This window comes from Camelus bactrianus, chromosome 33, assembly GCF_048773025.1.
Source record: "Camelus bactrianus isolate YW-2024 breed Bactrian camel chromosome 33, ASM4877302v1, whole genome shotgun sequence".
In the NCBI taxonomy this organism is placed as follows: Eukaryota; Metazoa; Chordata; class Mammalia; order Artiodactyla; family Camelidae; genus Camelus; species Camelus bactrianus.
The window spans coordinates 14,480,190-14,492,609 of NC_133571.1; the positions used below are offsets into that span (position 1 = coordinate 14,480,190).

General features: G+C 55.4%; 1 protein-coding gene across 1 annotated transcript in view; it reads right to left on the reverse strand.

The window, feature by feature from the left end:
* Nucleotides 1-3,127: 3,127 nt before the first annotated feature.
* NECTIN1 (nectin cell adhesion molecule 1) overlaps nucleotides 3,128-12,420 on the reverse strand; it is a 65,687-nt gene continuing 56,394 nt past the window's right edge. The window contains exon 6 of the mRNA XM_074357013.1: nucleotides 3,128-7,462. Within this exon, the coding sequence (XP_074213114.1) occupies nucleotides 6,915-7,462 (548 nt within the window). The 3' untranslated portion in view covers nucleotides 3,128-6,914. The remainder of the gene's footprint in view (nucleotides 7,463-12,420) is intronic.

Sequence of the window (12,420 nt, forward strand, 5' to 3'; positions counted from 1 at the left end):
GAATCCTACTTTCTCCTCCAACAGGCACCCAGAGACCAAGTGCCCAGGAATGGTCTAAAACCAGAAAACTGGCTTCGTTAGCATCAGAAGCATGGCTGCATCCTGCTCCCTACTTGCCTCCAGGCTCTGGCCTTCCTTGCAGACACTGTCTTCCAGGATCCTGTCTCAGAGGTAATGAGGATGGCGATGATCAATGATGATGAGATGGGAAACTGGGACTGAGGCGGCAGTAGCTGGGTGATTTGATGAGCTAATACACATTAAAGTCTGAAAGGATGCGTTTGGAAAGCTTCCAGGTTGGTGAACACATGCAGGGACTGGGAGAGGGGTCCTCCTGGAGAGGGCATGGAGACCCCATACCCCTTCTGAAACACCTTGCCCTATGCATCTCTTCCATCTGGCTGTTATTGAGTTGTATTCTTTTACAGTAAACCAGTGATCTAGTGAGTAAACTGGTTTTCTAAGTTCTGTGAGCTGATTTAGCTAGCAATAATTGAACCCGGGCTGGAGGACATGGGAACCTCTGATTCATTCCCAGTTGGTCAAAGCACAGGTCACAACCTGGACTTGTGATTGGCACTCAGAGTGGGGGCAATGTTGTGAGACTGAGCCCTTAACTTGTGAGATCTGATGCTATCTCCAGGTAGATACTGTTAGAATTGATTTTATTGCTTGGTGATGTGGGAAAAAAACACGCCAGAATTGGTACCATCCCACCTTGTCCAGGAAGTCTTCCCCATGGGCCCTGACTGACTCTGATGGCTCAACTCAACACCAAATATGGCTCCCGGAAGCCCAGTTGATACCCTATGGGCATTCACACTATGCTGGGAGAGAAAGTGAGACTTGGGTCAGATCTGGTATCTCCTCAGGAATTAGGCTGGTGCCACCCCCTCCCCTGGTTTCTTCCTGCTCCTACTGCTCTCAGAACATGGCTTTGTCCTTGACCATGATTAACACATGCTTTCTGATGATCTGGTTGCCCAACCTTAGTTTCCTTTCTAGGTTTCAGTTCTCTATGTGCTGAATGAGCATGTTGGACTAGAATGGTCTCTTTTTGAGCAATCAATATAGGATGCTAAATTCAAAGGTGGCCTGGAATACTCTTAACATGGCTCTATTCTGGAGAACTCCTACGCACCCTTCAAAGCCCAGGGGAAATGTCACATGATCTATCAAGCCTTTCAGACCTTCCCAGACAAAATTAGCCATTCCCGTTCTGTGCTACCATAGCACTTTATATATAGCTCTGCTTCAGTTCACAGCTAGCATGGCATTGTTTTGGGGTTTGGGACCCTGGAGGTTCTGAATTCTTTGAGAGTGGGTACTCTGGGTGGGACTATCACAATGTCTCACAGTGCCTGGCCCAGGATGGCCAAATGAATGTATCTGTAGATAAATGAATCCCTCAATTCATCAAGTTCGTTTTCTTAACTATCTGCAGGAGGTAAGGTAAGGAGGCTGGGAGAGAGGTCTCCATGGTATACAGAGAGGAGCTTTGCCCCCCAGCTATCTCAGTTCTGGGCCCACAGTCGAGGCAGGGCAAAGGTGGGCACACCCGTGGGGGACCTCAACCACTCAGGTGGATCCTGTCTCCAAGCCATCCAGCGTTTGGTCCTCTGCTCTGCTGAGTGTAGGGGTGGGGGGATGGGGGCAAGGGCTGAGGTTTGGGCAGAACTAGCCTAACAGAAAGTAGCAGAAAGTTCTTCCAAAGCTTAGCTCAACTGGAAAGCTAGGTGTGTCCTGGCCTCCTGGTGTCCTGGGGGATGGGGCCGGGTCTGGCTTCTCCAGCCTGGAGAGGCTGTGCCTGGGACTAATTGGCTTGCCCTCCTTCCGCTGCCGGAGAAAGTCTTGGCTAATTTGCCGGAACGCTCTAGTTAAATGCCAATTAGGACATTCTGTCCACTGCTCTCTTCCAATATATTAATAATGTAATTAAGCATTTATTGCCTGCACAAATTAAAAATTAACTTAAACGGACAGCCTGGAAAACTGAGGAGGTGACCGCTTAAACAACCAATTTGCATCTCATTCAAGTATCAACATCTAGGCACAGTCTGGGGTGCTGGGTTTGGCTTTCCAATGAGGGGTCCAGCTAGCTGCCAACAGCTGCTGGCTTCTCCTGCTCAGGCCAATTCCACCCCAGTCCTAGGTGTGAAGGGTGTGGTCTTGCCCCAGATGGGCGGGAGGGCTTTCTGCTAGGCAGCCACCTTGGCTTCCCGCATCCCCATCCCCTTTTCTCAGGGGTGTTTGGTGTGGATTTCAGTGAAAGGAGATGCTGCTGGGGGTGGCTGGGAGGGGGCAGTCACCGAAGCCCCTGCCACTCCCACCCCAGGATCGATTTGTCCTGCATTCCAGCCCGGGAGATGGGAAGCAGATGGTGCTGGAGTGGGGCGGAGGGGAGGTGACCAAGGAACTAGGAGACCTTCCCTCCAACCAGCCCCCTGGAGGGAGGGGGGTGGGGTCTCTGAGAGAGCTTGCGGGGGGGATGGGGCCAGCAGTATCCTCCAAAAAAAAAATGATGAAAGGATAAAGTTCCTGTCTCTTCCCTGTCCCCAGGGATCTGTCTAACACAACAGGTGTGACACTGCTGGTTTTCTTCTCCAAACAGCCACAAGGGGGGACTTGGCAGGAGGAGCAGGACAGTGGGGAGTGAGGGGAACTGGAGGGGCCTGAATGGGAGCTCTGCATCCCTGGGGCAGGAGGGTAGGAGGGCAGGGAACACCAGCCAGCACGGGGCCCTCCCTCTGCACCGTCGGCCCCCAGACTCTCAGGCCTCACATCGAAGGCCTCTCTGCCTGTGCCCCCGCGGCCGAGCCCTCCTGATCCATGGTCTTCCCACTCATGTGGAGGGCGGTTCAGCAGCAGCCCATGCGCTGTGGCGAGGACCCCGGCAGGACTCCTCCATTCTCCCTTGGGGCGTGGATTGGGTTCCTTTGGCCTGTGCAAGGGGGCTCTTTTGGGGTCTGAGTCATTGTCCCAGAACCATGGGACCCGGGCAAGGGGTGGGGACTGCCTTCCCTTCACCAGGGTGCTGGCCTCACCCCGGCTGTACGCTGTCCCGCCCCCAAGGCCGTGGGGAAGGGCCCTGTCCCTAAGGGAGATGAAAGGAGTGACTCGAGGCAACTTGTTTTAAAGACTTTATTTATAAAAAAGTACATTTTTTTTCCTCAATACATTTTCAATCCATCATTTTTTTTTTTATACAAGTAAAAGGGGGTGATGCAAACACCCCCTGGGTTAGAACCAGGAGAATCTGCTGGACCGTCCCCGGGACCAAAGAAGAAAACGGTGACTCAGAACCTGAAGCAAAGGTGGTGCATCACACTTGGGGACTAGGGGGCGGGGAAGAGGGCAGCTTCTCCTGGATTTTGTTTCCATTTATACAAAAAAAGAAAGCCATTTTTTTTTTCCGGCCGCGAATCCCATTCCTCACAGCAGGAGTCAGAAGAGCAGCAGCACGAGTGGTGTGGGGGCTCCTCTGGCCTTAAAAACAGGCAGCAGCAGTGAGGCCCCAAGATGCCCTCACCGCCTGGGCCATGGCACAGGGGCTGGAGCAGGTGTCCCTGCGGGCGCGGAGCCTGGAGGAACCCACCTACTTCTCACTAGGAGAGGGTGCCGGGTGGCAGTCAGGCCTCGGAGGTCTCTGTCTGGCTCCCCGGGGGCCTGGCAACCCTCGCCTTCTCCCAGGTGAGCTGCCCACGTCACCTAACACAATCCCCGATTCCTCTGCTTGGAGGATGGCGGAAAAATTATTGCATCAGTGACTTGGGCACGTGGGAGGAGTTTGGCAGAGGGGGCAGAGGCCTGGGAAATGGCCCCTGTGAGTCTCTCTTAGGGCCCAAGCACTGAAATCACTGTTTTGCTGAAGGGCTTTCAGCAGGACCAGCCCATCCCCCTGGCCTGTATGTGGGGCTGTGAGCACGCGCCTGTGCTGGTGCCCAGGCACCTGTGCTTAGGTCTGTCGGAGGGGTGTGCGCCCCTAGGTACGCGTGTGCGGGCCCCAGGTGGCTGCACGTGCGTGCCTGTGGTCCCCCATTCTGTGCTGCTGCTCTTCAGATCCTTCTGATCAAAGAGGACTCAGAGGGTCTGTCACACATTAGAACAATATCAAAATCTTAAGGAAATAGGGGTATCGGTGGAGTGGGGTGCGGGCAAGGATAGGGAGGGTAACACGAGGCAGAATGACAACTGGGGAGGTCTTGGCACAATGAAGACCAAGTTTATTTCACGTCCAGCAAAGGCAGAAGCTCAGCTCACGCTGGGGGCACGGAGAAGCAAGACATCCTTGTCTCTTGATGGGGCCAGACCTCCCCTGTACCAGCTTGGCTGTGTCTGGGCCTATCTCCCCACAAACTTGGGGCACAGAAAACCCTGTCTTCCCAGGCCCCAGTGCCAACCCTGGCCTCATACCCACTCTTGGCCCTGGGTAGCAGCTGCCTGCTGGGCAGGTTGCTGATGGGCCCCTGACAAGGCAGGAGCCTCCCACGTGGCCCATGCATGTGGCCCGGACCCCACAATTTGTGCTTTGCAGGAGGGGAGGGCTAGGAAGTGTCTTAAGGGGGACTCAGTGCTTTGGCTAGGCCTGGGGGCCTCCTAAGTCCATCATATAATGAGGAAGAGGAGATGGCAGTGCAGGATAAAAAAGACACAAGAGGAGTCTTTTCAATCTTGTGATTTCAAGGGGACACAGTGCCTCTGTCAGGCAGGCCCCTGGGATTTCCTCCTGCCTGGGGACAAGGGGACCAAGCGGAGGGGACAGAGTGGTGTGAGGTGGGATGGGGCAGTGATGTAACATGGAAAAGATCCTCTGCCCTGGGGGGACACATGCTGCTGGGACATGCAGCCCAGCTCCTCCACCAACCTCTGCCTTGTGGTTAGACCCCAGAATTTTCTCCCAACTCTACCCCATCCAGTACCCCCAATGCCAAGAGGGGAGAGCCGCCCCAGGGCTGGCATGGCTTCAGACTTCTGCTACGTGGCTACTGGGCGGCCTGGGCTGGGGCTAGGGCAGTGGGGGCCAGGTGAGAAGGGTGGCCCATTTGGTGGGCCCAGGGTTGCCAGGGCAGAGAGATAGCTGGCTGGGGGTCCAATAGCAGCACCAGGGAGGGGAGGAGTAGGGCGGGGGCTGGGGGCTCCCTTGGGAAGCCTATGGCAGGGTAGATTGGTGCCCGTGGGGCACAGAGTGGTCTGCCTCCCTCCCCCGACACTTGTCATCCCACAGAGCCCCTGCACCCTGGGCTGAGCTACCCAGAATCCTGATGGGCAGGCATGAACCTGCCTCTACCATCCTAGAGTCCTTCCCATCTAGAGTGCTGGGGGGACGGGGTGGGCAGATGGAGGAACTGAGGCACTTTGAGCTGGGGGAGCTGAGAGAGGGCTGAGAGGGGTCTTCCTCCATGGTATAGATGGGAAGACCATCAATCTTGGGTGATTGGCAGGAACCCAGAGCCCCATCTAAGGAGGGAACCTACAACTCAAAGGGAAAGCTTCTCCAAGGCCCCCCCTCATCCAGAATGGAGACCAGGGACAGCTGAGCAAGACGGGGAGGGTGGCAAGCAGGAGCTTCAGACTCAGGATCCCTGGCTACCCCACTCCCCTTGAACTTTCTGCCAGGCCCGGAACATCTACGTTGACCTTTGTGGGTGAGGAGCTGCCTACACTCTCCAGGGTCTTATCAGACTGTGTCTGCAGAGCTTCTATCGTGCGAGCTTTTTTCTCTGTTGCCCTCCACATCAATCCTCCTTCACCTGTAACTCCTGGAGGTAATCCCCTCCTGGGATACCAGCTCTGACTCCCCGAGAGAATCAAGAGTTAGTTGCTAGCACTTGATAGATAAGGGAGAAATCTGAGGAACTTCCATGCTGTAAGAAGCAGTGAAGGGTCAGCCTGAGATCCTAGGGTGGAGGCACCAAAGGGCCTAGTTGCTGCTACCCTTGGCAGCTTCTGAAGGCTGCCCCCATCCTCAGCTGGAAGGAAGGGGGAAGAGGCAGAGCAGAGAGGCGGGCCTTGGGCAGTGTCCAGCCTGGGTAAGGCATGTGACCCCAGGGGAGCACAGGAGTAGACACGAGTGGCGTGTGTGTACATGTGGGTGTGTGTATGTGTTGGCAGAGGTGTATGGACGTGTGGGCCAGAGTCTACCTGGAGCCCCGCTCTGTGGGGAGCGGACTGGGGTAAAGAGGAGGACATACCAGATCTGGGCCAACTTAACTCTCTGGAGGCCAATGAGGAAAAAAAATGTAAAACCCACCTTGCCAGGAAACACACTGTCCAAGGCCGTAGGTGGGGGCCTCAACTTGATTCACTTAACAAACAAGGACAACCCTGGGTGCTCTGGAAAAGCCACCCCCACCCCAACCCCTTGGGTGCAATGGCTGTCTAGACGGGAGGCTGAGCTCCCGCTGCGCCAGCTCGTGGCGGGGTGGGGGGGTGGGTGCCAGGTTCCCTCTCCCAGGGAAGGAGGAGCAGCATCCAGGGTTGGGTGGCTGAGGGGTGGGGGCTCTTCCTCTTGGAGCCCCTTCAGCCCTCCACCCGCAAGGGAGAGGACACAAACAAATTCCAGTGTTGGGGGGGAGGGCTGGCTCCCCAAACCCTGGAGGGATGCCCAGGTACACAAGACGAGAACAGGGCTCCCTGCAAAGGGCAGCAGATGGGGTCAGGAGGGAAAGGTACAGCAACACCAAAGCCACAGTGAACACAACTCCATGGGGGAGGGTGGGGGCCAGGGAGGAAGTCAAAACAAAGCCAGGTCCAGGCCCTGGGCTCCCGGTTCCCTGGGGGTGTGGGGCCAGCTTTGGGCAGCTGAATGAGTCTCTGCTGAGCTCCTGGAGGAATGGGAGGTGGGGGGTGGGCAGGGGGCGTGCGGGTCGGGGCTGGGACCCAGAGGGTGCAGACAGAGGCTCTGGAAAGGGGGGCTACACGTACCACTCCTTCTTGGAAATGAAAGACCCGTCGTTCTGAGAGACCATGTTCTCGGCCAAGTCCAGCTGCTCGGGGTCATACTGGTAGCCCAGAGTCCGGTCCCCATAGCCGTCCTGACGGGCCTCTGCCTCATCCACGGTGAAGTAGGGCCGCTTGGCATCCTCGTCGTATTTGGGGTGAGGGCCGCCCACCTTGCGCTCGCCCCCACCACCGCCCTCCTCCTCCTCTTCCTCCTCGTAGCTGCTTCCACCCAGCGGGCCGGCTTTCTTCTCATCGTCTGAGTCCTCGGGGTACTGCAGGTTCTGGGCCATGGGTGGGTGGTGCTGGGGGATGCCCGCCTTGCTGTAGCCGTTGCCGTACACGTGCTTCTTGGTGCTGTAGTCACCCTTGAAGGTGTGGCGGCGCCGGCGTAGGGCCACCACTATCCCGCCGACCACAATCAGCACCAGCAGGATGCTCCCCACCACGCCCCCAATGATGGCCGTGGGCACTGGCCCTGCGCGCCGCCCGTGTTCGGGAGGAGACGGGGTGTAGGGGAACTCTGGGTGAGGAAAAGAGATGGAGGGGGACAGAGTCAGTGTCTGCTCCTGGGGAGTCGGGAGGTAAGGAGGGAGGGAGGCAGGGGAGGGAAAGCCAGGAAGTGGGCCCAAGGCCCAAGGAAGATTCTAGTTCCAGAGGCCCCGCGACCACCCCACCCCTCCAATGTGCTGCAGCGTTGGTTGCTAGAGCAAGGGAAGAGAGAGGCAGAGACAGTCCCATAGCCCCAGAACCTCCCTGCTGACTTCTCCTTGGATGGGGTGCTTGCTCACTCATGACCCAGTGTCCACTAGATGCCAGTCACTGCCACGACCCCCCGTGAAACAGGTATGCTATTAATTTTCATCCAGTACACGAAGATATGGGGCTTAGAGAGGTTAAATAACTTGCCTGAGGCCACCGGCCAATCAGGCATCATTGGTTCTCTTGCACAGAAAGCCCATGCAGATCTCACCACCTTCTGGTCCGACACCTGCTGGTCACTGTGCCCCGGCACCACACCGTGGCTTCCGAGATTCAGAGCCTAGAGTAGACTGGGTGCCCTATGCCTATGTTATCTGCTCCCAGAGTACAGGGAAGAGAACGGGCTCCCAGGTGCTCGCCCTGTAGATACATCCTGAGTGCCAGAAACCCAGGTTCTTGGCTGCGTTCTAGCCCTGCAGGGTAAGGGGGGAACCAGGGCGTGCAGCCATCCAGGGCTGTGATCATAGGATGCTCAGCATGGCTGCGCAGAAAGGGGGAGTGAGAGCATGTGAGCAGCACAGATGACAAGTATACACAAGAGGGCACGCGCGTGGGCACAACGAGCCCGCACACCTGTGCTGATGTGATGAGTGTGTGTGTACACACACGTCCACGCCGAGGACAGAGGAAAAACAAAAAGGCAAAAAAGGTGAAAAGAAAAAGGAAGTGGGTGGGTGGAGAGAGAAGGCTGGGTCAGTGACTTGGCCAGTGGGGCCAGGCCAGAGGCCTTTTAAAAGGGTCCCCAGGGGAGGCTGAGGGAGGCGGTTCCCAGCACCACCACAGGGTGGCACTGGAGACCACCTCTGGCCTTGGACCGAAGGAACTGGTGGGCAGGTCCAGAGCAGGCCTGGAGGGCTGACCTTGGCAGCTTGCACCCCTCCTCTCTTCAGGCCAGAGGAGAGGGTGGATTTGGGCATACGGTCAGGCCTCTGGGAATCGGTTTCTGCCAGCTCACTCCCTGATTCAGCATCACTCACTCCGTGGGAATCCTGTTCCTCCTAGGAGACCAGTCCCTCCCCCTGGGGGTGGAGCCAGTCCTGTGTGTGTGAGGGTGCTGTAGGGTGCTGTCTGCAGCAGGCGGGAGCAGGGCAAGGATTCTAGACCAGAAGCGGGAGGGCCTTCCAGGAGTTCAGGCTGGAAGAGCTAATGAAAACACTGGGGCCAAGGAAGGGATGTGATTTGCCCACGTCGAATGGCTGAGTGGGGACCGCCCAGATGCTCCCATTCCTGGCTTCCCCACAGGCGGGAGTTGGCAGAGAAGCACAACCACTGAAGACTCAGCTTCCCACTTGTCACCACCGTGTCCTCAGTGCAGGTCACGAAGTGACTGTCCAATAAATATTTATTGAATATTTGTCCTCACCGCCCACTTCCAGAACAGCCTCCCTGAACCTCAGGCTGCTTCTCCTGGTTTACCAGGTCCCATCTGTTTACTGCCTTGAAAAGGGCTGTGCACCTGCTCCCTGTGAGATGGGAGCTGCCACCACAAGAAATGCCCAAGGGGCAGCTGGCAGGAACCTAGCTGCCTCTGTACTTTCAACCTGCTGGCTCCCTCATCAGTTCTCACCCCATACCTGCGTGCTCTCTCCTCTCGCCACCTGCCTCATCATCGCTCCATCCACCCGCCCACCCACCCAGCAACATGTATGGAGCGTAGACTTTGCTAGTCACAGGATACGAAGAACTAGCCGCCCAGCTGAGGAACCAAACAACACTCTTAGAGACAAAGCAGCACGTGGACATCAGGGTGCTGGCAGTGCTTCGGGGGTGCAGGGAAGGAGAGCACTGTGGCCTGGTTTTTGAAAAGGCCTCTTGGAGGAGAGAAGACGGGCCAAGTTGAAGGATGACTAAGACTTGGAGAGGCCAACAGAATAAGGAAGGCGTCAGGTGGAGGGGCCTGCCCTTCCTTTCTGACATGCTTCCTTTGCCGTCTGATACAACAAGTCCTCGATCCTTGTCCCTTCTGAGTGTTCTGTCTGCAGACAGCATTGCTGGGCCTTCTCTCTGCTCCAGCCGCCTGGCTGCGGGCTCTGTTCTTGGACCTTCAGCCCTTACCCTCTGCTTTCTTTCCTAGGGATAGACCTGATAGCAGTGTCCTGAGTTACCTTCATCCTGCTGGCTCTCCAACCCATCTTGGGTAGCTAGCTCTCACCCAACTCTGGGGCTTAATCTCCAAAGGCTTTGTGGATAGCAGACCCAAGCTGTGGCCATGGGACCCTAAGCCATTGGCTCAGAGGGTCAGCAAAAACACTGGGGTCAAACTCTTTGGGAAACATTGGTGCAGACAAAGCCTCAGAGCCCCTCGTCTTCTCAGGCACACTGTGAACTGTATGAGGAACACATAGGCTGCAGTGTTTCCTAACCTACTGGAGCACGAACTCTACCCCTCCTGATGCAAGGACCATTCACAGGACGAGTATTTGGGTACCCACTTTGAAAACTCTTTTTTGTTCATCTAGCACATCCTCATTTGGAATTCTCTCTACCACCTTAAAGCCCATCTCTCTCAATCCTTGTTCACCATCTTCCCTCCAAACCCTCTTCCCTTCAACACAACTCCCACCACCATTTGTCTGCTCTTCCAGCTTAGAATCTCATTTATCTCTGGTGCTTCCTTCTTTACCTCTTGGGTCCAAATCTGCCATCAAACCTTGTTGACGTTTCCTATTTAATAGATTTTACTGTTACAGTAGATTCCTGAATCTCCCACCTTCATTCGGTCTCTGTCCCCTTTTAGTCCCTCCATCCACAGTCACCAGGTTAATTTTCACTGTGTAGACACTACCACTCCCTTGCTCCAAGACTAGCAGTGACTTTCCCCTTGCCTGTTCATCCACACCAGGCTGGTCTTCAAAGCTTCCATCACACAACTTGATCTTGGGTTTGGCCAACTCACTGTCCTTGCTGTCCAAGTTGATTCTTCACTGTGAACCTTTGCTCATGCTGTTCCCCCTGCCAGGAATGCCCTTCCTCATCCCCTTCTGCTCATTTCAGTGCTTCAGTCCCTTCTTTGTGCAGCCTTCTCTTCTCCAGCTCACACTTTCCTCTTGAGAATTTTGATTTACCCATGATCTGCAGCTCTCATTTGCTATAAACAATAGCTTATTCCATGCCATTAATCACATACTGACATATTAGAGTAAAGCCTGTAATAGAACACCCTGCAATAAATGCAAATTAGGATCTACCATGATTGGCTCTGGTCTGTCTGCCAGTTTCCAAATGGCTAAAGTTCTGTTCTGCGGGAACGAGGAGAGGGGTTGAGGAAGTGGCAGCCTCCTGGTAATGTGGGGCTGACTCAATTCAGCCTGTTACAATTGTGTACAATGTCAGCTCCACTATATTTACTTTTGTCCTTTCTGTAGCAACAGACACCCAAGGAGAAGTAAATCCCTCCTACATTTTACTCAACTGGATTGAATTTTTTTGGACGCCACGAATCACAGTACAGTAGAGTTTACCCGTTTCACGAGAATGACTAGTGTCCCAGACTAGTCTGTGAATTTGAATTCAAGGTAAATCTAGAAGCTGACCGCTTCTCACCATCTCCATCACTACCGACCTGATCCCAGCCACTGTCACCTCTTACGGAGACGATCACCTTCTCACAGAAGCCTTCCCTAACTACCTTTCTGAAAATGACAGCTGACGAACCACTGCCCCCAGCACTTGTGAACCCCTTACCTGCTTTGCTTTTCTCCGTACCATCTTCAAAATGACTATATAACTTTTAAAATGCATTTTATGTGTTAGTTGCCGTCTGTCCTTCTGTGCTAAAATGCAAGCTCCACAGGGACAGGGACTTGGTTTCGCTCCCTGTTGTATCCCCAAGCACCCAGCCTGCCTGGCATGTGGCCAGAGTCCAAGAACATTCGGTGAATGAATTCTACAAAGGCAAGGCCATGTCTGAGAGGTGAGCCTCTAGGTCCCTTTCTCCTCTCGGGCCTTCTGTTTAACTTTCCCCCCACTAAGTCCTAAGTAGCTTTACTCTTCCCTGGGGATTCTGGGGACCAAAGGGAACCCTGATGATTTTGCTTACTTAAAGGCCAGCCTGCCTAGAGGCAGGAGACGGGTTAACATGACCTTCCAGCATTGCAGACTTCGAAGTGAAAATGCAAGGTAAGGGTGCAGGAGGAGTGGCTATGGGGACCTAACTCATTTGTAAGCAGGGGTGGCTGCCTGGTGTGGATGGAGCGCCCTCCCCTCTCATCCCTCCAGCTGTCACATTCAGCTAGTAGCTCCTGTCTTTGTGCCAGGAGCAGAGCCTCAAAGGCCGCAGCTGGCAGGAGAGAGAAGAGCTGGGCCATGGGGGTCATCTGTGCTTCCTGGTGGGGGGCCCAGCCGGCTTCCCTCACTTCCTCTTATAAAGAGGGCAGCCCGGCGGCCCCATTCCTGAAGGCTTGCAGCTTTCACCCTGGGACTGCGGCCGGCTGGGACCCTGGGCAGTGGAGGTTCTGTATTTCCTAACTGAGGGGGGGTGAGCTGGAATGGGGGCTTTGGATGGATCAGAGGCCACATGAAGGTTAGGGTTTCCAGCCTGGATCTAGGAAATGAAGGAGGTTTGGGATCAAAGAGGATGTTGGGCTTGCTTTGCAAACCAACGTCTGCTGCCTCCTCAGGCAGGCAGGCGAGGCTCTGGCACCAGAAGACTAGGCCTGGAGGCTGGGGGAACTACAGCTCCCAGAGTGCGGTGCTGCCGGCCCAGGGACGGCGGGAAGG